Source organism: Mus musculus, chromosome 12 (genome assembly GCF_000001635.26).
Source record: "Mus musculus strain C57BL/6J chromosome 12, GRCm38.p6 C57BL/6J".
Taxonomy (NCBI): Eukaryota; Metazoa; Chordata; class Mammalia; order Rodentia; family Muridae; genus Mus; species Mus musculus.
Genome location: NC_000078.6, coordinates 82,324,171 through 82,349,443, shown reverse-complemented (window position 1 = coordinate 82,349,443; position 25,273 = coordinate 82,324,171). Strand labels below are relative to the sequence as shown.

At 43.6% G+C, this 25,273-nt stretch overlaps 1 protein-coding gene across 21 annotated transcripts in view; it reads right to left on the bottom strand.

Moving 5' to 3' along the window:
- The window catches only part of Sipa1l1 (signal-induced proliferation-associated 1 like 1), a 282,410-nt gene that overhangs the window by 102,343 nt on the left and 154,794 nt on the right, over positions 1 to 25,273 (bottom strand). For 12 of the 21 annotated variants that reach the window (XM_011244060.3, XM_011244067.3, XM_011244068.3 and 9 more), the window contains one exon: positions 6,945 to 8,782. The exons of 7 other annotated variants lie outside the window; for them this stretch is intronic. In XM_011244060.3, coding sequence (XP_011242362.1) covers positions 6,945 to 8,442 — 1,498 coding nt within the window. In that variant the 5' untranslated portion in view covers positions 8,443 to 8,782. Of the gene's footprint in view, positions 1 to 6,944; positions 8,783 to 9,331; positions 9,692 to 25,273 lie in introns of those variants that run through there. 2 more of the 21 variants (XM_011244062.2, XM_006515684.3) reach the window with 2 other exon arrangements.

The following is a 25,273-nucleotide window of genomic DNA, read 5'->3' as shown; positions in this document are numbered from 1 at the left end:
ATACCACTAAAGTGGGGAGAAGAGCAAACACAAGACAGTGATGAGGGAACACTATCAGGAGAAACACAGGAAAACAAAAATACAACTGCCCAAAAAAACAAACTCAGTGAAAGGGCTGTTTAAGTAGAACTGCCACACTGCTCCAAGCTCAGAACACAGAACTGAGTAACAGGTCACCATTCAAATAGCTCCACAGAGAAAGCTGAGTACAGTGGCCTGGGCCTGCAACTCCTTCTGTGGGGACCAAGACAGGAGAGTCACTGGGACTTGCTGGCCAGCCAATCCAGCCAATGGTGGATATCAGGTTAGTAAGAAGCCTGAAGAGATACAGCAAATGTAATGGAGCAGGATGCCTACGTCCTCCTCTGACATCTGCATAAGCATCCATAGCTACATCATTTGTGCACACACCACACATTCACCACACAGCTTCAACAAAATAACATTTTAAAATGCAAATCCAAGCATTCAACTATCAACTCAAAAGAAGTTCCAGGAAGAAGAGGCAAAGGAATTAAAGATTACAAGTTTTAATCATAAATATCAACATTTAAAGATTTCTCATTTATCATAATAACAATAACTAGATTCTATAGCTAGCAAGAGGGCAGAAGTCTACTCTGTGTGCCTCTACCCTGCTTGCTACCCTCCCATGCCACAGAGACACCGCCTGGTGGAGCAGTGACCCCTTTCCCAGTCCTGACCCTCAGCCTGTCTGTGTTAAGGGAGTCCCTCAGAACCAAATGGGAAGAACTCACAAAATAGGTACGAAAGATTATCTGAACTAAGTACGTACACAAATGAACACATGGTTATTTCTATATTTAAAACCAGTACAAAAGTGTTAGCAGTAGTTCTGGGACTAGAAAATACACTTTAGTGTCTGTATTGCCATACTATTTCCTGTAACAAGCTAACCTATTTATGCTTGGGGAGGGGGAGATGTGTTTTTGTTTTTGAAGCATGGTCTCTTTATGTAGCCCTGGCTGTCATGAAACTCATTATGTAAACAGGCCAGCCGGGAATTAGAGCTTGCCACTGCCTCTAAATGCTGAATTAAAGGTGTGCACCTCCACAACCAGTTCCATTTATGGTTTCGTCTGAATCTTTTTGTTTCAAGTCGGCTCTTCTCCTGGCTAGAACGAAGGCTCGGCACGCCTCTATTTGCAGCAGCCACTGATACACAACACTGAGTGTCCTGTAGGAAGAACTTGCAGTTGGTTCAGTTACCTGAGTCTCTGGCCCTGGGGTCTGTCTGTGGTAGTCAGGCAGCAAGTCACACATACTCTGCCAGTCCTTGGCTAGTAAGGACCTAATCATGGAAGATGGCGGGACAGGAAGTAACATGGCTAGGCACTTGCTGCCTTGGTGGGGACTTATCTGTTGTTCATCTTTCTCCATTACACCGGACAAAACGTTTGTTAACATGACCCTGTCTGAGGTTCTCCTTGTCTAATTTTGTCTCCTCTCCCCTGTTCTCTAATGCTGCAAGGTTGCTCCGCACGCTCTGCTTCCTTTCCATCTATACTCCACAGGTGCCTATCAGACAACCTGGCTAGTTAAATGAAAGACGGTCCCTGGCAAAGACCGGCTTCTGAACAGCGAAGACTGCATATAGCTAAACAGACTTAAAAAGTCTACAGCTAGGATTCCAGCAAGAGACAAGGAGGACCTGCAGCTATGTATGGATTGGTAATGGGCATAAAGAACTGTAGCTACAAATCTGATGGCCTTCCAAAATGATGGAAGATTGAGAAGAATGAAGTCAGAGGATCTTGTAACAATCGATTTGTAACAATGGTAGTATTTACATAAGGAGAGCAATACCAAAAATCCTTAAGTCACAACTTCTGCAGAGTGTCAGAGAGGATGACTCAAAGCCATCCCTGTGCAGTCAGAAAACAGATGCTGAGACTTGTGGAAAGACCTGAGAAAGCCTGAAAACAGAGATGAATAAATAATAGGAATCAACTGAATAGAAACAACTGAATATAACTTCTGGAAAGACCTTTTTGGGGCTCCAGATAACTGGGCTATGAAAAGCCACACTAATAAGGCAGACTAGAAAAACAAGCTGAATGAAGAAGCAAATGTGTGTTATACTGAAGGTTGAATAGCTGAATATTAAATTTAGTTATAGGTCTTGAGATAGTAAGTTACATATATTAAACAAAATATGCACACAAATATACCTGCCATCAAAAAGTGGGCATCTGATAGACAGTCAGAAAATAACTTTATTGCCTCAAATGCTAAAATAAATTTCTTATATGGAACTTTCTACCTAGAAAATGGACTATGCTTTCACCTCACAGTTAATTGCCAAACTGTTTTTATATGAGTGGATCTAAACGATGGCTTTGAATAAGGTCCATGTGAGACTCTTGATGCCCATCTTGATCTAAAAGCATATGGAAGAGAGTGTGTGCCCTTTCAGCACCTCATAACCTCTGATCTGTGATGGCTTGGGCACCTCAAGAGCCCAAATGCTCTGTGGGCACAAAAGAGGTGATAGATAACAAAGAGGCTGGGGAATCATTGCCAAGGAAGGAACTGATGCTGGCTTCCAAAGACGCAACATTAACACTGTATTTATTATGCAGGTGGCTTGGAATCCTTGCTCAGATATAAAGATGGCAGACAACGGGGTACAGAGCACCTGTCTGTACTGCCAGCTACTTAGAAGGCTGAAACAAGAGTCATTTGGGCCCAAGAGTTCCAGGCTAGCCTGCCAGCACAGTGAAGGACCGACCACCTCATGTAAAAAGTCAGCAAAGCACTTACCAAAGTCAACCTCTCAACAAATTCACACTCAGTATTTCTGTGAGGGACCACACATTCCCACACCTGCTTTCAAACAAGCTGGCCAATTGGCATAACCCTAATAAAAAGGTCTTACATCACATATGGAAGGTGAGTTAACTGTCACATGTAAGAGCACAGCATGCTTGGGAGCAGTCTTGTTGACTGTACCTGAAGATGAAACAATGGGTCTCGAAAACTAAACACAGACCAAGCACCCAGGAAGAACCCTTAACACACGGGCATCCCATAGTACTGTTCTCCACAACATAAGCAGACTTAGGAGCACACGTGGCTGGATTTGCTTCTTGGGCTCTCCTTTCTTTCTGATCCAAGGCCCAGCCATCTCTGCAAGGTCTAAGCTCTCCAGGCTGCTTGCTCCTGCCTAAACAGAGACAAGTCTCAGACTTTAAATGCTCAACTAGGGACTAAACCATACGTGGGATTCTCAATCTATGAAACTAGGACACATGGCCCCTGCCTTCCTTCACTCACCATCAAGTCTCCTCGCTGTGTGTTGTTAGAAAAAGAAGGTAGGAACAGTAAGACCACTGGCTTAGAGTAACCAGATTTATTAGACAGTAGTTTCTCATCAGTTGGCTTACAGTGGCAGTTCATCTTGGACAATGAGCAACGGGGAACACACTGTAGGACCGCATGACATGGGGAACAGCTGGGAGAGAGTCCTTCCTGACAAGCCATGCTGGCTACAGGCAACCATGGAGTTAGTTTCTCCAGGTTAATATTTGCCATCTATAAATCTCCTTGTCCTTTAATTGTGGTAACCAAAGAAAGACTGAACACAAAACTTCAACCATTTTCAAAGGAAAAAAGAACGTATAGTACTATCATTTGTACATGCCCACAATGACAGGTTCATGCCAGTTTCCTAAAAGCATCAAGTGAGGAGAGCCCATAAAGCATAAAGTAGAAACACAGTAAGTATCAACTACATCGCCAGTGCCACTTCATGCTGGGTAAAAAGCCCGACAAGAGCAGGCAGAGGAAGCAGTAGAAGAAAGAACATGGATGTTGCTTATCTAAGGTGAAGGGATGGTTCCTCTCTTTGCCCAGCATTTAACCATAAAACCCAGCTTTTCTGTTGGAATCAAGTGGTCTCTAAAGTTTATATCTACAGGATAATAATGTTCATAAAAATAATGTAATATCAAAGTGATTACAACTTAATCAGCTGAACATGATTAAATATTACACATAATATTGATTGAAGGCTGTGCTTCAGTAAAGGTAATAATAATATTTATCATATAAGAGATTTATTATTATTATTATTATTATTATTATTATTATTATGACAGGCACAGTGGAGTCAGGGGCACATTAAACAGCTAAGTGGAATGAGGACTCAAATGGGCTGAGGCAACAACACACAGCCTTGGTGCTAGGCCAAACTCCTCTTCACTGCGCTATACTCTTTCCACAAAGAGACTGAGAGAAAGAGGTAAAGGTAGGTACAGAACTCACTGAGCTAAAGCCACATGTAAAAATTACAAAACAGAATTGTTTTTTAATTATATTTTATACCATCACATTAATTTTACATGTACAGCCATGCTTTGAGGGATTTAATTTCTGCTTCATGTTATTATTCGGCCATTTGTAGGACATTATTCATATGTAACAAACGACTAAAACATTTCAAGGTGTGTCGCCCAAATGGTGTCCTAAGAGCAGGCACGCTCCATGACTTTTCCTGAACTGACCTCGTGGACTGACCACTTGTCAGTGTTCCCAACACCAGGCTGCCAGGAGCCACTGGGACGAGCTGGGCATCACTCTGCTATCTATGCTTTCTGCTCCCACCAGCTGGACTCCATGCGGAACCGTAATTCACTGCATCTCCAGGAGACTTGGAAGCCAACTGACTTATTTCACTATGAAGCTGACTAAATGAGTAGAAAAACTGACAGCTTTAGAAAGACTGGAAGAAGAAGACACTAAGAAGAAAGCTGTGGGTTTGATGTGACAGCTAGGAAATCAGACAAAATCACCAACCAGACTCACTCAGTGCCAGGGATGTCCCTAGTGTACGCCAGGGACACCAGGCAGCACTGGAAGCAGAGCCACTGACAGGAAAGACCTTGGACCCACAGCAGCAATGTCTACTCATGTTTTCAATACCTCAGATAGGCATACTTTTAACAATTCCCTGCTTTAACCAGTATTTCCAACTAGGCAGGAGCATGTACACCAGCTGTAACCTACCAACAGCTGTACTGGGAGCTTCTGAACTTATGAATCAGTAACTTGGTTTATGTTGGAGTCCAGGGATTCAACTTTTCATTCCATACCTTTGAAAGATAAAAATACCTAAAAGGAGGTTCTCCTTTCCAGTCCTCTTGCATAGCAGGCATGAGGGAACAGTGATAGAGAACAAAGGAGAGTCACCACAGCCTATTCACCACAGCCTAGAACTTTCCTTTGGAAAATATGGCTAGTAACACATCACCTCCCTCGTGGGCATTAAGAGTTAGAAACAACAAACTATCATTTCAAAGGCTTAGCATAGTGCCTGGTCCATAGGTGCTGGAAACTGCTCAGAACGAATATTATTACATTGGACAGTGAGAAAAAAATACTAGTGCATAAATAAGATAACGTCTGTTCCCTTGTATGCTAGACTCAAAGTTGGTGGCAATGACAGGTGGAACAAGATGGCTTCTCAGAGACGTGTGAACCCCTCAGGAAAGCTTGGAAAAGTTCTGAGGCAATACAGAGCAAGAATTCTCAGTCAGAGGCAATTTATCCCCAAAGAAACATCTGCCAGTATCAGATGTATTTTAGTCTGTGTTCACTGGTGTGAAGGGCCAAGGAGAAAACTCAGTGGCCTTTAGGATGTGGAAGGCACGGATTCTAATCTTACAGGGCATGGGAGTGTCCATCTTTACAAGGAATCATCAGTCCCTAAATACAAAGTTGGTGAGTTTGAGGAATCCTCTGCTCTCACATGCCAGAGAAAGACCATTTATAAAATCTGACCTCTAGAAAATCACTTTTAAAATGAAACTGGGATTTCCAGTCTATTGATTCCAGAAGCCATGCTGTAGACACTTGAGAATAAGAGGGATGAGTGTTTGTTGATGTGACAAAATTCTTTTACCAGTGAACCTATCCCTCAATAATCTTAAAAACATTAAGATTCTAGAGTGAGTAATCTCATAAAGCCAGCAGGAGAATAAATCTAAGTAGCGTCTCAAGCGCAAGAGTAGTGTAGTGTAATCACATCCTCACTGGAGAAGATGCAAAGCCAAGAGGCTTCCCAGCACAGAGCACGTCGCCTGGCTGTAGAGACTGCTGGTCTACCCCAGGAACTACAGTGTAGAGTGATCACCATGCTGCTAGTTGGGTGCCTACAGGACAGATGCAGTCCTCAATTTTAATGCTGTTCAAAAAACACTAGAAAATTGATAAGGTGTTTGATAATTGCTTCTCTTTAAAGTACAAAATAAGATGATACAATCTTAGACTGTCCCCCCTCACTTTAGCCTACCATCTCCAAGAAAGGCTAGAAAAGAGGTCACAATACATTAAATGTTCAAGGCATTTCTCCACTTTAGTGCCTTTTCTACTCAAACTGAAGGCCTACACTCAATCTTGCCTGAGACTCACTGTTCTGAGATTTTCATCAAATAATGCAATGTGTTTTTACCAGAGATCCTGTGAAAGGGACAGAAATATATTATAACTTTAATAAAAAGACTCAGAAGGCAAAAAAAAAAGTGCTAAAAAGTAGAGGACAGCATTGAAATTGTGTTGTAATTTTAAAAAGTTTTATCTATCAGATTGCAACTTTACATAGTTGCCCCTAAAGATGACATAGCAAGTCAACAAAACAGAGTTTAATTTCACTCGCTAAATCAAATAGGTTTTAACTTAAAAAATGAAACACTAATATTTAATTTTAAAAGATTTCAATACCTAAAAGGGGAAAAGAACATCCCCAAAATACAAAGAAATGAATCACAACAAAGCCTACAGAAAAACTCTTTCATCATGAAAGACAGAGATTCACAGGCATCTCAGGTCACCGCTAAAACACTCAGTATACTACACACTGTTGTTTTTTTCCCATGAGTAGAGCAAAATAAAAAAAAAAAAATTAAAACTAAGCACCTACTCACCCTTCTGGTAGAAGAACTTCCTGTAATAGTATGCGCCAAGATCCACGTGTTCCACGGTGTACCTTTTCACCCTGTCCAGATGCAGCATCAAGCTTTCCTTGGGCACTTCGAGAACTGCCACGCCCGCGTTGGTGCAGTGAGAGCTGAGGGCAGACTCAAAGGATGTGCTCTCACACCCACTAAATGAGCCAGAATTCGACTTGGACAGGCTGATCTTCCTCTCACCTTCTCCCCCAATCTCATTCCGAAAATACGGACAGCTCATGACGAGTTCATTGCTCTTGTCATCTCCCTGGTCCATGCCAAGGCTTCCTTTGGAGTTGAGGTCCTCTGTGCTGCCCATGGGAGAGCTGAAGCTGGCTGAGTGAGACAGAGGTCCGGAGACCAAGGATGCCACCGCAGCCGCCGAAGCTCCTGTTGTGGTGTTTCTCCTCTTAATCACATTATGTCTGTTCATAATGGCTTCATTCAAGTCAAACAATATGCTCTGGACATCATAGTGGGCAAAGCACTTTGGACATGTCCAGGGCCTCACAGAATCTTCTGATCTGTTGTCTTCAAGGTCTGATGATTTCCCGAGTTCTTCACCTTTGGCATTGCGCAATTTACGAAAAATGGACGAGTCTCCAGTCTCAGACTTAGAGCGTCGCTTGAGTGGTTTTTCCCTTTCCTTGAAAAGCCTGAGGTTCTCTCTCTGTGAGATGGGGCCATCGATCACATCCAAGGAGAAACCAGAACCCTTGCCCCCACCAGTGATGAGGAAGTCACTGAGTTTGGTTGGAGTTGGACCTCGGTCAGATCTGTCATCTTTATAGCCCTTTAACAAATCGAAGAAGCTGTCTCCGGATGTTCCCTGCTTGTCGATTGAAGATGTGCTGCCATATTCCCTGTGCAATGATGGCCCCGACTTGTAGGTTGGGGAGATACATTCATCGAAGCTATCCACATCAAGCTCACTTATGGTGATATCACTGTTGCTGCGCTGCCGAATTCTGCGAAGGGCTTTCCTGGGGGAACTGGGGTAGGCTTCAGGCATGAGGAATCTGGAGTCCATGCTCTCCGCTGGCCCTGTCTTGTTCTTCAGGGTGTTCTGTATGCTCTTCAGCATGGCTGAGTCATTGGAATTGAGGCTAACAGAACTCCCCTGACTCACAGGACTGCCTTTGGAGGACAGGCTCTCAAGGCAACTTGAGGTTTCTATTTCCTGGCTTGAACGGCTGGATTCTTTTACATTTTCCTTTCTCGGAGGCCAATCTGCTATTCTTGCCCTAACCCCCATCTTGGGGACCCCGGGGGTTGAGGTGATATGGTGAGGGCCTTCACTTCGAGGGGGCCCCACTGCAGCCATGACTGATGATCCTAGGCTGCCATTCTGAGAGCGGAAGCGACGCATGTAGAAGTCATCGGTGTGGACTTTGGGGGCGCCATCTGTGCTGACAACAGAGGCTCTGTCAGCGGTGACAGGTCTTTCGGTCTGCGACCGCTTCAAACTGGTCATGATGTAAAAAGCGATCACTTAAATCCCTGCAGAAAGGATCACCATGTTTGCGTTTTAAATATGCACTTCTGCTTTAGAGAATGGCTTCCAGAAAATACAGCAGTGGTGTTGAGATCTTAAGCCTTTTCATTTAAAAGGTTAAATGATGCCTTGTTTGCAGACGACAGAGAACCCAGATCTTCCAAACATTGTAATCCACAACAGTCCCTGTGCCTCACTCTAACAGCAGGCTTCCTTCAGTCCCTGTGCCTCACTCTAACAGCAGGCTTCCTTCAGTCCCTAAGACTGAGTAGAGCTTGCATCACTGGGGCTCTGTGGTCACCAGAATCCCACGCTTCCCCTAAAGAGAGGAGGACAACATGAAATTAGCATTTGACAAGCATACCTAAAATAAATATGCACCAGTCAAAATCAGGCACATGAAAAAGAGACTCAATACTGAATTGTGGCACACGGATCTAAAATCTACATTTTTAATAAAGCAGATATAAAGGAAAAATAAAAAAGTTAATAGAACCCATCAGTTAACATTGAAAGAGGCGCTATGACTACTTCTGTTTAGCTGAATTGTTTCCTAAGCTGGGAGGGAAGTACAGACTTCGGCACCCAGGACCTCTAGGAATGGAGACATCATGCCACTGTGCTGACCACAAGTTTGACCAACCTAATCAGATAATTAGAGCAATGCAGGGGGGCATTCTGAGAACACTAAAAACTGAACAAGACTTTATTGATTATGCTACAACACTCACTTTTTAAAACGTTTCATTTTTCAAATTGATACTTATTTCCCTACAAAAGCTTGTCATAGTCGGCAAGAGCAAATATACAGAGCACACAGAAATCGAGCACTCTTTCCCGGAGCCAGAGTACCTGAGGTCTTACTTACCCACACAGAGAACACTGCAGAGGAAGCCCGGCACTCACGGCCACCTTTTCCCAAGCTCACCTGACTTTCATCTACTCTCAGAGCTGGAAGTCTTTCACTAATTCACAAAATGCCTGCAGTTCCTTAAGCAGAGCAGCCTCCTCCACCCCATCAGTGCTAATTTATGAAGACGACCACAACGACGACGACAACAGAAACAAAATACTGCTCAGGGCAGCTGGCTCCATATCCTCCACCAGATTACAGAGAACGGTTACCATCCTTCCCAGGTGATGGACAGGAAGACGAACTTCCTCCCGAGCTCGTCAGGCAGGAGGCAGCAGGCACAGAGCCTGAGCACAGAATCCTGCATGGGTGCGCACATCCTGAGGAGAGAGGCAGAGGATCCTTTTCCAGCATTCCACAAATTACACAAGAGGTGGCCTTTAAATTCTTGCCAGATACATGTTTGGAAAGATGCTGCTGAAGCAGCACGGAGCTGACAGGGCGGCATTGTCTACAAATCACTCTCTGACACCGAGGAGGACCGCACACTGCATGCTGCACTCAATGGTAACAAGCACTTACTTCCACGATAATTAAGCATCTCGCTAGTCGCTTCCTGCCTCCAAGGCAGCCGGCTTTCATTTCTCCAGCAGCACGCAGAATCAGTTTAGGAAACTCGCTGCTATTTAAAGCTGGAACATTTAGGGGTGTTTCAAAAATGTTCCCTGCCTGCAGGATGCAAGGCTCTTGCAGGGTAGTCTGGTCAGCTGGGCAGATAAACGCCCATCGTTTTCCCTCACACTCCTCTGCCCCGTGTTCTGTGAAAAGGACAATGGGTTTGCACTGCTATCTAATTAGATCTGGCTTTTGAGCTTTCTAGATACTTCTACAGTCAGAGCGTTATGATTTCCTTTATATTCCAGAACTTCACACGCTGCTCTTCCAACTACAAGCCTTTAAACACAACACAGAGCTAACTGTTGCTCACAGCAGCAGCCGGGCCAGCATGTGCGGCCACACTGTGGTTAAAGAGGTAGCGCTTATAAAATGGAAGGGCAACTAATCCACTGGACTGATGTGAGCACCTGCCCTGCTTAAATAACAACAAAGAGGAGAACTCAATAAAGTAGCTTTCAAGGGAATCATATACTAGCATAAAGAATTCATATACTAGAAAAAAAGTAATTCTTAAAAGTCAAAGATGTTTTCAATAGTCTCACAGACCTACAGAAACCCAAATAAACCACCTTCATCCCATTTCTACAATGTCCATCCTCGAAATCACCAGTCGTATGTGACCAAAGTTCATTCTTAGCACATCTTAATTCCTCTTAGAAAATGATTTACTGCAGCCGACCCCTCCCCAACCCTTTGCTTTTGAGGCAGGGTCTTACTCTGTAGTCTTGGCTACCCTTCAACTCCAGGCCCTTCGCCTCAGCTTTCCCCAGGTGCTTAGATTACAGGCAATCACCACCAAACTCTGCTTGCAAACCTTTTTAAAGACAGGTGAGGTTATATTCACTATAGGAGTAAACTAAAAGCTAGACCTGAGACACAGTACACAGAACCAACCTGCAAATGTCCTATGTCCATCATCAATAGTTTTTTTTTTCTATATCATTTTGCTTTCTTACTTTTTAAAGATTACTTGTGTAAATGAATATTTTTCCTTTGTGTATGCATATATATACATATACATATATATATATATATATATATATATACACACACACACACACATACGCACACACACACTGCATGAGTCCCAGGATGCATCAGATTCCTTGTAAGTGGAGTCACAGAGAGCTGAGAGCTTCCACATGGGTGCTGAGAACCAATCCCAGGTCCTCTGTAAGAGTGAGTGTTCTAACCACTTAGCTACCTCTCCAGCTCCCCTTGCTATGGTTTAATATACTCAAAATGAAAAATTTCTTAGCAATTTAGTCTTATTATGATGATTCTTTTTATTTCAAAATACAGATGAGCACACGGGAAGAAAGAACACGGTTTGACAGCCCAAAGCTAAAGATGTGAACGGAGTTACTGACAATATTCTCTTCAGTTGTAATGGTCCAACCCCACCCTTCCTCACTCTTCCTTGCTCCCTCCCACCTTCTTTCTTTCTTTCTTTACAACATCAACTCCCTTTGAGATACAATATAGGTTTTGGCCACTTATGAGCAATATAGAAATAAAGATGCTTATTAAGCTACCAGCTAAAACTCAGGCTGTCTCTCCACGCAGATCAATAACACTGCACCTGTTCCTCACGAGTGGGCCGAATTAGCAAACATGCTGACAATCATTAACAACAGAAGCAAACCTAACCAGACCTGCCCAGACATGGTCGGATATGGTCAGCCCAACGGAGGTACATGGGATATGGCAGCAGAGCACTGCAGCTGCGCATGTGGAAAGAGCGGGCATCAGAAAACCCTTTCCTGCTCCTGTTTACTCTCACAGCTCACCATACCGTGTACTTCCACAGGATCCACTTAGTCAGACTCCTAATCCCATCACTCAGCCCAGAGCTCAGCTCTCCCAGGGGAAAGTCCTCATCACCTAAGCTCTACACAATTACCTCCCTCTGCTGACAACCACCTCTTCCAGAGGAGCCTGCCTGTATGACTGACTTTGCTAACTTACATGCCATGCTTGCCGAGCGCTTGAATGGGTGCTGGGGATCTGAACTCGGAGTCCTCACATGTATACAGCACGCACCTTACCTCTTGAGACACCTCCCCAGTTGTCTATTCAGTTCCATTTAAAGCTAGTGAACAGTGGTGGCGCACAACTTTAATCCCAACACTTGAGAGGCACCGGCAGTTGGTTCTCTTAGTTCAAGGCCAGCCTGGTCTACAGAATGAGTTCCAGGACAGCCAGGGCTACACTGAGAAACCCTGTCTCAAAACAAAACAAAACAAAACAACAACAAAACAAGCAAACAAACAAAAAAACAACAACAAAAACAAACCTAGTGAACCTGATTTATTTTCACACTGCTCCTTGCAAGGCGTGATGAACAGCGAGTGTTTCAGGGTGAGGCCGAAGGCATGGGCGCAGCAGAATACAGACATTACGGTGGGAAGCAGGCCCTGCGACGGCTCAGCTCTGTGGGTAGGCAGTATGCACAGAGACAGGTACTCTAGCAATACTATACTAGACAGGCTATTCGGCTGACCTAGAATTAACTACCTACCTCTCAGCTATGAGCTCTAAATTTCTGGCCATGACACTTGCTATCATCCTTCTTTGTAATTTCTAAAATTAATTACTACCAAGCAGAGAAATAAATGAACAGTGAAGGACAGTATAGATCTCAAGGAACTACATAAACAGAGCAGCACTACAACTTTCTGTGTGCCCAGGCAGGGCATGAAGGTAAGCCTAGGGGTCCCCCAGGAGAATGTACAATGGGTGGGGTGGGTACCAGAGGCTGCAGCATCCCAGGCTGTACTTTACAGCTCTCCAGTGCTACAGCCAAATAGGGATGGTTGAAGATGACCCAGTGATCTCCCAGGACAATCTAGGAAGAGTGAGAAACGCGGTGTGGGGCAGCCCGCTATCCCAGGGTAGGTGCTCAGCAGGAAATTCTTGTCATGGTTTCTTCAACTGTGCTCAGATCTAGTTATTTATCCACAGAAGAGTTCTGGAAGCAAGTAAGGCAGGGATACTATGATCTCTCTCAGGACATCATCATCCATAAACCTTGTTGAAACTTAGAGATTTATAGATTAAAAGTCACTATCGACTCTATCCAAACCAACAGATTTTTCTTCCTTCCTTTTTTCTTTTTTTGTTTTTCTTTTCTTTTTTTGCAACAGGATCTCATATAGCCCAGCTTGTTTTAAAAATTACTCTTGGCTGAGGCTGGACTTGAACTCATGATTCTCCTTCCTCTGCCTCCCATGTGTGGTGGTTACAGGTATTACATCACCACATTTGGTTCTAAGAAGCTTCTTAATTTGATCACAGACTCATCAACATAAAGTAGCCCAGTGTCTGTCTGTCTGTCTGCCTGCCTGCCTGCCTCTCGCTTGAGAGCGTGCACACACACACACACACACACACACACACACACACACACACACAGAGCAAGTTTACCAGAGGATTTATGTTTATCTTTGGATAGATTCTAACTCGAGGCTTTAGTTTTTTATCTTCTAAAATGAGCAAGTGTTATCATCTACAATCAGAACAAAACTTATTAGAAAAACATAAATTTGTTGCTAAAAACACAGAACGTGATCTGGGAATGTAGGGCATTGAACAGACCTTCAAATAATAATACTGATAAAACACGGCCCCGTGTTAATCCTCCATCATTCAAATCAGTGCACAGTCAAACCTGAACAGAGCAAGTGCTTCCATGAGATGTCCTTGTGCTAAACCTTCCAATTACAATGAACTGGAAGAGGGTTAAGAGAGCCCGGCCACTTTAGAAAAGAGATGTTTACAGTATCTGAATAACGGCTACATGGAGATGACTAGCTTAGCTAATCTCTTCCTCACTGACAAATGTTTTCTTTAGATTTCATTTTGACATTGAGTCCCTTCACAACCAGTGTCTCCACTTCAACCCTTCCCAAGACTTTAGTGACCCCAGAAATCAGACAAAGCTGGCAAACAAACACAGGTGGTCCCTTCCTTGGGTTGAATCTGTCCTTGTCACCACTCTCCTTCTCTAGAGCTTTCAGCTAAATGATGTCACTGTGGCCTCGAAGAGCAGCTTTCTGGAGAGCAGCACTGAAGAGCACCAGGCACTGGCAGTGCAGGCAGGAGCCAAGGAGACTAGCAGCATAGTCACAGGAGCTGGTGTGACCTGGGAAATGCTTTCCCTCCCAGCACCCACTGATTAATGAATGCTAATAAGGATTCTCAGAGGAATCAGCCTCAGCAGGAAAGCTTCTGCAGGCTGCCAGCTTGTTAGCTAGGACCCACCCTCCTGCACAGAAAGGCACATTCCAGCCTCAAATCCCTGCAGCTATCTAGTTGAGGGAAGAGAAAAGTGATGTGTAGAAACCAGACAGCTCAAGAAAGGAGCCTCAAAATGGCTTTGTTAAGAGCATGGTGGGGTTTTTTTTTTTGAACATTATATGTTCTGAAGACAATTTAACAAAGTGCACTTGAAAAAGTACACCACAGTTAGCTTGAAGAGTCAAGGGGCAGCAAGAACAGTCTGTTCTAAGCACAACTCAAATCCAAATCAGCGGGCCTCAAGAATTAACAGCAGCAGCTCCTACAGTGCACTCAGGATTCTAGAACATCACCTAAGGAAGACTCTAAAAGAAAAGCCTCCGGATAGACACATGGAATCCCTCCCTCCCTGTTAGTAGCACTTCCTCAAACAGACTGCAGACAGTCCGATCTATTCATCACTGCATCTGGATGCCCACACACAAGCTGTGACTAAAGGCTCTATATGGAGGGACTCTGTCATATGTCTCAGTCCTCATAAGCAGCCAGTGAGTTGAGGATCTCAGACTCCACGAACAGAGAAATAGTTCAGAAGGGAAATATCACACCCAGCAACACAAGGTAAGTGGGCTATGTGTAACACAGGTGCTTTCTATGAGGTGGGCACACACTCAACACATTTGTGCTGGCAGTTAAAGAATGAATAATTAGCTAATACAGAAGAAAAAGGCCTCCCTGTCCAGTCCATGTCACTTCTTAAGTCTCCCCCAGGCTCTGGGTCTACTAGAAATGCATCCATCCAGGAGGAAAATAATAAACAGTGGCAGCAGCGGCTTCTAAACTGGTGGTCAGTCTGGGACCCTTCAGAGCATCTCAACAGCTACCAGGCCCACCTTGGCCTAAAGTAGGCCTGAAAGGCAGGGCTAAACAGAGGCTCCCTCCACATGGCTTCCTTCACTAGGCTGCAGGAAATGGGTAAGGTGCCATGTCACTAAGAACTACCAGATGACTGGGCTTGAGTTACTAAGGCAACGTTCCAAACACAAAACTGTCAATTTCCGTGAAGACGACCTTGGTGAGAACTAGATTCCCCACATGAGGAAGCTCAGGGCCAGAAAGTAGAAACCCATAAAGGTTAAATAGCCAAGCAGAGCCCGCCTATGAACAGACCTCATGCCTCACTGCTTATTGGAGCTGTCAGGCCAGGTTGCCCTTCCAGAACATACTTTTCTAATAACACTGGAGCCGTGTGAAGAGATACCTCTGCATTTCTCAAAGACACCCTGCAGTGCAGAAGAGATGGGGGCTCTGTTGCCTCTATAGTCTAATCCTCAAGCTCTGCTCCTTGTAGTAGGCTCCTCCACTCTGGAATCCCATAATTAACTCTACATGTTTGGGCATTTCCTCCCTGGTGACCAGTATTTTTGAAAACTAAGGGTTAGAAATAGAGGCCAGAGGATCCCAGGTGAAATGCGGAGAGGCTGGAGTAGTGTGGGCGGTTCCTAGGTTGATACAACAAGAGAGCACAGTTCCAGCCCTGAGTTCAGGTGTCACCACCACACAGCTCACAGGGGCTTCAGTTTCAGCTCTCCGATTCACAAATGTCATGCCAGTAGGAAAGGAAGGCTGACACCCGCTCATCTCCCCCGGCCCTCTTGCCATCAAAGAACATGAAAACAGACACAAATGAATAAATCCTTTAAAAAAGCTGTGAATGACCTACTTAAAACTGGCTGACACTGTCCCAGGGAAACGCCTACTAATGCAGAGCAAATCAGCAATCCAAACTCTGGAAAAGTCCACTGGGACAGTGTCATGGGTCAGTGACAGCGGAGGGGTTAATCCAGCACAGAAATGGGAGGGAAGTTCAAATCAATGACTGGCAAATAATTGTGACCCTTTATCCTCAAATATAAAAGTCACATCTTTGTTGTCCTGACTTTTCAAGTTTGTTTGTTTTAAATCAACCAATTATATGTTTCTTATTTTTTAAAAGAAAAGTTAAGACAGAGCCTCACGCATGCCAAGCTGGCCTTGACCTGGCCATGGAACTGCGGATAACCTTGAATTTCAGATTCTCCATCCTTCACCTCCCCAGAGCTAGAATTACAGTTACGTGTCAGCACACCTGGTTTTACTCAGTGCTGAAAAGCAAACCAGAGCTGTGCGCATGCCCCCGACACCAGCCAGTTATGTACCTTCTTTAAGACACCCAGCCCTAACCTCACCGCAGCCACTCAGGACTGTCTGTGTTTTCCACAGTGTGAGTGAGCTGGGTGCACATGTAAGACACCGAGTGGCAAGAACAGAAAAGAGCCAAGTGCAGCGGCCTGATCACCACTGACAGGACCTGTGTACTTAGAGCTCCAGCAAAGCAGACAACCAGCAAGGAGGGCCGCTGTCTGAAGAGGCAGAGAAGCCACCACCAGCTCCCAATCTGGAACTTGGTCCAACAACTTCCCATGTCACTGCTCAACTTTTATATAGAGCCTAGCTCTGTAAACAAAAAGGAGCCTTATATACTACTTATTCAGGCCACCTGGCCCCCCAAAATAAGACAGAAATTAATGAAATGCCTTGTTTTTTGTTTTTTAAATGAATTATATGCATATACAAAGATATACACTATGTAAAATCTTGAGTTTTTATCTGTTCCTTCAAACTTAAAATTCTTGATTTCTTACACTTTCCTTATTTCAGCTTTAATTTATAATTAGGGGGCAAAAAACCAATGAAGTAAAACATAAACAATCACCAATCAAGTATTTAGAATAAAACCTGCTAACACAGTCCTTTAGTTCTCGCTCACCTCCTTTTGATTTCCGTGGTAAAAAGATAGTGACTGCCCATTTGGAATGTCAAGTCTGCTCCTGAAGTACACTCTTAGGGATAGAGCACGGCTTAGTCAGGATGTGCTCAGCACACACAGGAGGGTTCAAGTCTCATGACAGCTCCTGCCCTCCAAATAAGGAGTAAGCGTGTTGGCAGTAAAGCTGGAAATCTGATCGCTTGCCTGTTCATAGGTTCTGGTTCAGAAGCGCCCATAAGCACAACATTTACATCCTCTTGATGGGCACAACAACCTTAGGGATAAACCAGAATTGCCCAAATGCAGGACCAATATCCACAGCTAAAGCCAGTCTCTCCATGGTCCCACCATCCCTGAACTTTGAACTTGGAGGGAGGGGGATGTTGCACTTGGCTTAAGCACCAGGTACCATGAGACTGTGGGTCTAGGCAGTGACGGCGGTTGGACACAACCCTGTCAAACTCCCTTCCTGCAGCCTTTACTCTTATCTCAGCCTGTGCCTTATCCCTTGCTTATCTCATACCTATGCACACAGCACTTGGATATATTCTCCTTCAGAAAGCTACTTTTTTAACATTCCTTGTGAGGGACCATAAGAACTTAGGATTATTTTTTATGGAAAAAAAAAACCACAAAAATCAAGATCATTACATTAGAAACCAAAGTTTCTACTTGAGAGAGACCCTGGTCTCATTGTGTGTTATTATCACCTTTAATGTTACAGCCTCTAACATAAGGTCTACTGAAAAGCTGTTTTGTTGTTGTTGTTTGTTGGAAGTTTTCTTGAAAAACAGCAGTTAAAACAAGTTTAAAAGAGACTGTACTGAAGTAAGAAAATTTCTTTAACAGAACACAAAGTCAAGGCCTGTGTATTTTTACTGAGACTGTGGCTATAATAAGCAAAGACAGGGAAATCAACACAACATCATTTAACACCTATTAGGAAAACGTCTAGGAAAGCCAGTGCTCAGTTAATGGTGGTACAATTAAAGCAGGCAGGCATTCTCACACTGCTGGGGCAAAGGAGATGAGTAGAGCCCTTTCACAGGCGAGAAGAGAGGAGTGGCTAGATCTGCTCAAGCTGGGAGCCCGAAGCTTATGGCTGTCTAAAACAGAAGTAGTTTCCAAAGCCAGCTCCTGGACATTGTTCCTACCTTGGCAGGTCCTGGGAGTTTGATCTGCTGATCTTGTCCTTGTCCCCAATGCTTCCTGTGTCTCCATCAGTCATCCAGGACCCACCCCAACAGTTTCAGGTTTTCTAGTCCAACGCCCAGCATTGTGCAAGCACCTCCATGCAGTTCTGTGCCTTAGTTTTCAGATGCTAAGTCTGCAGCAGATGCTTAGAACGGGAAGGCATGCACTGCAACAGGTAAGGAACCAATCTCAGATCTTAGAAAGGCTACCTACCACTGCCACGCTTACGTGGTGCTGAATTTTCTGTCTTGTGAAGCTTTCTGTAGACATACACTGAAGGCCTAGGACCATGGGCAAATGAGGAGGAAAGTAAACCAATGTTTCAATCTTCTCCACATTAGAGCAAACACACTAACCCCAGGCTCTGTTTCCCATGGCATTTCAAATTCCTAAGTGACAGGCTCCTGATGCGTTTCCTGCTGATCATCTTAGATATTACCCATTTGAAGTTGAGGAAGTGAGAAATTAACTCACCTCCATTATTCATCTCCCCATCTACTTACATTCTGTGTATGTTGTTTATATCCCCACATATTTGTTTATATATCTACTTCATAGCTATTTATCAGGACTTATATTTTTATAACTATGTTTGCTCCCTTGTTTATAGGTTATAGGTTTATAGGTTTCCCAGACTTAACTTTCTTTTCCTTCCTTCCTTCCTTCCTTCCTTCCTTCCTTCCTTCCTTCCTTCCTTCCTTCCTTCCTTTCCCTGTACAGGTCTGCAGTCGGCCAGTTGGGCTTCACATGCTTGATGGGTGGGCGGGTCTTGAAAGCTAACTTCCTTTCCTTCCCAATCTCTCCTCTTGTCCTCGAAATGTTTTGAGTGTAGGATACCTGGCACCCAGGACAGTCTCCCCTGGCCTTCCACTGTGTGTGTGTGTGTGTGTGTGTGTGTGTGTGTGTGTGTGTGTGTGTGTGTGTGTTATTTTAAATTTGGTGGACATTTTTCAATTTCATTTTCCATCTAAATAATATTTTGTAATGATTTTGGCTCATTTTGAATATTTCTATGTTCTATTTTTTCTAATTAAAATATTACTCTTGGTTTTAGTACTTCTGTCACCCTTCAGATAAACCCACTTTCAGGGCTTATCCCCATATCTATGTTTGACCTGTTTACTTCTCTTCTGGCTTTTTTGACCAACATCTCTCACATGAAGACTTCTTTTCATATGCTACGACAGGCTACTTTTGATGTTTTAAAATAACAGGATAAACCTCTATGTGGGACCAGGGTCTGTTCAAACCCAAACCACTCATTCAGTGCAAGGAAATGGATGGGGACTCAGTTGTTTGCTTGGGGAAAATGATATTAAGATAATAATGACTTCTGGTTTTGCTTGGTTTCTGGGTTCTGTATATCCAGAACATTTCCTTGTCCAAATAAAATCTGTTTTCCCAGTTTGAAGCTAAAAATGCCATGTAGATACCTAATGCAGCCATTCCTATTTAAAGGACACAGACTCTGAGTTGAAGCATCTACAGGGCAAGAAGCCATGCATCTGACCCTCTCCAAAGAAGCTAGCAGCAGCTGTGGCAAAGGTCTGATGGCCAGTGCAGCAACTAACCTCCAGTGTTGGGTGGCAGCATCACCCTCCCTCTGTGACAGAGAAGTAATGTCTCATCTGCCTAGCCTGCTGTGTCTTCTGCTTGTCCTTGTCTGCTTCCAAGTCCTACCGACTTCCCAGTGAACTGTCAAGTCAGTAACTATGACTTGTAAACTCTTTCGCTGATTCAGCTGGATAAAAGGGCTTCCTTTCTATGCTTGGAGTGCACAACGCCAGGATGCACAGCCTGTGTCTGTCTCTCTGGAAGTGAGCTCCGCAAGGTTCGGTAGAATTCCTCCACGGCTGTAGGCTCAAGTTCACACTGGGAAGTGACCTCGGCCCTTATCTATGATCCTCCCCACGTCAGTGTGGTCTTCCCCAAGACTCTGACCTCCAATCCTGTGGAGTAGGGGGTCAGTGCTTTCTGCAATCTCTAAACCCACTCAGGGCTAAGACTTCATCACTATGAAATTAGTGACAAACAAAGCCGGGCGTGGTGGCGCACGCCTTTAAACTGTTGATAATTCTAGCATCCTATTTCTTTTTCTTTTACCTGGCTTTGAATATTTGTATCTTTTGTCAGTAACAATGACAGACAGGGAAGGGAGATTCCTATTAGAAGTGGCCTAGGAACCCAGGTATTGGTGGCCCTCGGTTTGTTCTCTCCAATGAGTGTGGCTGAAGAGTGCCATTGTAGACTTTATAGGAAATGTTTTAATTATGAAATGTGCAAACATATAAATGTCTACATTAAGTCACCAAGACTTAGTAAATGTCAAAATATATAATGTCAAATGTGTTGTTGATGGGAAAGAAATAAAGGTCACAATTACAATACCAACTCTCCAGAGACTCCTCTCTCAGGAGGCTTTTCCCTCTTACCAGGCACAAAACATCAGACAAGAATACAACAGCAATCAGACTGACTGTGAGATGGAAGGAAATGCTTTTGCTCCCAAACATGTGAAACTGTTTGGGATTCCTCTGCGTTGCTACAGAAAGACACAGACCCTCCCTAGCCACTTGTAGATGTTAAATATTGAGTAGAGAGCACAGGGAAAGCCATTAGAACTTACTGAATGGCACCTGGATTGTTTCCACTTTTCTTTATTACTAGAGTGACAGGAGAACATTTATTCCGACACCTTCTTTAGGAACATGGGCAAAGCCCTGCAGGAGGTAGAACATTTTGAACACCATCAGAGAACATCTACCTAGCCTTGGCCTACTACCCATGCTGTCCCAAATTCAATGCCCAAACCCCACCAAAAAAGTCAAATTGACCTTCTAAGTAGATGTGCTATGGTTAAAAGCAGCACTGTACACACCATGCCAAGTTTCCCAACTCTACCGCTGAGCCAATAGGAAAGTCATACATACTGTTGCCTCACTGGTGTGGCACTGGTGGAGAATGTCCATAAGTTTCATAATCTAATCTACTGTGCTTTGCCCATTCTTCTCCTAGGTCACTGCCTCTTTGCTATGATTTAGAATATATCTAGGTGCTACAGATGTGGATTTTGCACTAGGTATATAGATCCACACTTTCCCCAGTCTAAAGCTTTGTCTCTGATTATTTTTTAAAGTATATTTTCTTACTTCCCACTTGAATTTTTGTCTTTTTTTTTTTAAGTCAAGGTTTTAAGTATTCCAGGATGGCCTCACCCCCTCAAACCAGCTATGCAATCAGGAGTGGGCTTCAGTATCTGATCCTTCTGTTTCTACCCCCTGGATGCTGAGACCACAGGCATAAGCCAGCACATCTGGTTTATACAAGTCCATGCTAGGCAAGTACTCCACCCCGTGCTACACCAATTCCAATAGGACAACATTATAACAAATCCCACTGACCCCCATCAGCACCTTGAAGTCATTTTAGAATCATTCGGTCATACTTCTTGGAAAACTCTCTTGGTTGTAGCATTTTATCTTTTAATTGCATGCATTTAAAAAAATTTTAATTTAGGGAGCACTGGATTCTTTTAAATGGTGAAGTTTCCCTTCAGTAATATACAGTAGCTCTTAGTTCTTTTGTTTTTTGTTTTGTTTTAGTTTTGGTTTTGGTTTTGGTTTTGGTTTTGGTTTTGGTTTTGGTTTTGGTTTTGGTTTTTCGAGACAGGGTTTCTCTGTATAGCCCTGGCTGTCCTGGAACTCACTTTGTAGACCAGGCTGGCCTTGAACTCAGAAATCCGCCTGCCTCTGCCTCCCGAGTGCTGGGATTAAAGGCGTGTGCCAACCAAGCCCGGAAGCTCTTATTTCTTAAACAAGCTTTAAGAAGTTTAATTCATAAGGGCATTGTACCTTGACCTAGTGGCACACATCTGTAATCGAAGCATTGGGGGGAAGAGGAGGAGGAGAATAGCCCAGGTTATATAGGAGATTTCATCTCAAAATGTAAAACAAAGTGTAACCCACTGTATGCTCTTGGCTATGTTTGTCATACGGTGCATTCTGATATTGTATTGCCTTGACAGTGATTATGAACTCGCTGTTCCTAACGCACTGCTGCTGGCACACTGCAGACTTAGTGCTCTCTCAACTTCATCTTAGTCCTGCTGCTGATTTCTTCCTTGAGTTAATATTTTAATAATTTTCTTTAAGGTAATACATTCAAAAGGACATTTCTCCCCATTTTTAATGCAGTACAAGGTGGCTGGTAGTTAACAGGACAAACTTTAAGACACACTGTTAACTTTTAAAACTGCTGTGTTCTACTCCATAGACAGGGCTATGCAGGAGAGAACACAGCGCGTATGTAAGAAGATGAGAAGACTGGAGGGATGGTAGGGAGTGGAAGGTTGATTCTGAGAAGGAAAATGTTTCCTTTTTTTATAAATATTTTGTTATAAAGAAGTTTTCCAGAGAAGCATAAGTGCACTGAGCCTAGAGCGCAGGAAAATACACACGCTCTGTGCTTTTTATTAAAGGAAGCGAGAGCTCAGTGAGGAACCACGAACACACGCCCATTGTAATAGAGGGGAAAGCCTCCCTTCTGCGGGCACTGCTTTTCAATGAGAATGATTTGCCAGTGACGTGGCTCTACTCTAGGAAGCCGTCAAGTTCACTAACTCATCATCAAAGAGTCAGCTGCAGACTGCACTACTTAAGTGGAGGGTAGATTACACTTGGAGCAGAGCTTTTCAGAACCTCAGTGGAGTTTGGCTTGATTAGCAAATTAGCTAAAGACATTTCAGTCAAACACTAACTCCCTTCCCAAAACCAGATTTAGGAAGCTTACATATAAAAATAGTTAAAAAAAAAAATACTCCCATTTGAGGAGATCTCCAAGGTCAAGAGAAATGGGAAGTCAAACAAGAATAACTCACCAGTTAATCATGTAAGTCAAGAGGATTCAGAAAGTGAGGAAAAGGATAGAAAAATGGAAACTAACAGGTCAAACTGAACCCTGTAAACAGAATGCAAAATAAAATAACATTTGGACAAAAGAACTGACGCTCCTCACAGTTCAAAAGAACTGAACTCACTCAAGTAATAGAGTAAGCTAAGCCCAAATGCTCTTCCTGGGGAGACGAAGAGAAACACAGTACAGAGAGTGAAAGACAAAAATCATTACTCCAAGGTCAGAGTAGAGAAGGTGTCCATTATTCCTACAAAGTAACTTCTGCCTGCTTAAGAATCAAGTCATTCTTCATTCTTAAGTGAGTAGAGAAAGAATGAAAAGAGGAAAAAACTGCCAAAAGTAAGAGCTGACAACAAGTTCAGGAGAGAACAAAACGTCCATAATAACCCATTACTAACACGTACTAACATTAGAGCAAAGGAGAACAGGTCTGTTACAGAGAGCAAAGCTATGTGATCATTCTTTAGGAATTTGAGCCCAGAACCTTCTGCATGACAGTAAGTAGTCTACTTCTGAGCCACATCTCTAGCCCTGTAATGGTCTGAATACGAATGGGCCCCACAGGCTCCTATGTTTAAAGGCTTGTTCGCCAGGGAGTGGAGCTCTTTGAAAGGTTTACAAGAATTGGGAGGTGTGGTCTTTTTAGAGAAAGTATGTCATTGGGGGTGGGCTTTGGGAGCCCAAGCCACACCCAGTTTCTCCTTGCCTGCTGTCTGTGGATCAGGATGTAGCTCTCAGCTATTACTCCAGGACTATGTGTGCTGCCACACTCCCCACCATGATGAATAGACTAGGCCACCGAAAATGTAAAGAAGGCCCCAATTAAATGTTTTCTTTTGTAAAAGCTGCTGTAGTAATGGTGTTTCTTCACAGCAATTAAAAAATAACTAAGACAAATCTCAAACTTCTATTTAAAAATAAAGATCATAAGCTGGGAGTGAGGTGGCATTATGGCAAGGTTCATGAGTATTATTTATAAGGCCTGGGTCTGATCTGTACCACATCGTGGGTAGGAGGACTAGAGGAACCGACGCTAGTATTTACTGTGTGCTAACTGTGTGCTAGTGAGTATGAGGAAGAGTTTGCCCTGAGGGATGCCTCAGTGGGTAAAGTGGATACTGAGCAAACACGAGGACCTGAGTTTGGATGCTGGCACCAAAGTATGGCCAGGTATGGTGACACTCAGCTATAACCCTAACACCAAGGAAGCAGACCCCTGAGTTCACTGGATGTCCAATAAGGCCAATCATTGAGCTCTGAGCTCACTGAGAGACCCTGTCTCAAAAATTAAGGAGGAGAAGAATTGAGGAAACCACCCAGCACTGACCTCTGGAACTAGAGTCTGGAGGAGGCGTCTTCATCGTTAGAATGCTTGCCTAACATGCACAAAATCAGAGCTTGGCTCTAACACTGTATGAGCTACACTGGGGAGAAGAGTAGGCCCGGGACAAGGAGCTAACTAGAAACACTTAGTAACCAACTGAGTAAGGTTGCCAAGACAAGCGCCTGAGACTGACAAAAGCCATGAATGGCTTCATCATGAGTGACAGCAGAATCAGGGCACAGGGCACTGCAGCGAACAGAGCAATAGAGTACAAAGTGGCCACAATGTCTGAAATCCCAGTCACAGGAAAATACACATGGTCAAAGAGTCATGGCTAAGACAGTAAGGTGGAAGACACCAGTAGTCAGAAACCTCAGTAGGCCAGACAAGAATACAATACAAACACAGACTCATCTATGTAGTGAAGCCATGGCTAGACTGAAGTCAAGATTTAAAAAAATCCTGCTAACAGAAGCTTAGTTTATAATAAACAAAATGCAAAATGCAGCACAGTGCTTTCAAGATATATAAGTCAAAAAGACTAAAAATTAAGTATTTGATAAAATCATATTAAAACAAAAAGACAGGAGGCAGTACTACCGGGAGGGTCTCAAGTTCTGTCTTTAAACATGGCATTTGGGGTCAAGTAACACATGAAATCAAGGTATACACTAGACATAAAAGGAGAAGGTACCTAACACTAGTTACATACACTACCATAATTTAGTAAATACTGCCATGTTTCTATTTTCCCCAAAGGGCTTCAAAACTGAAGGAGGATGTCAAACGACCCCCCGCCCCC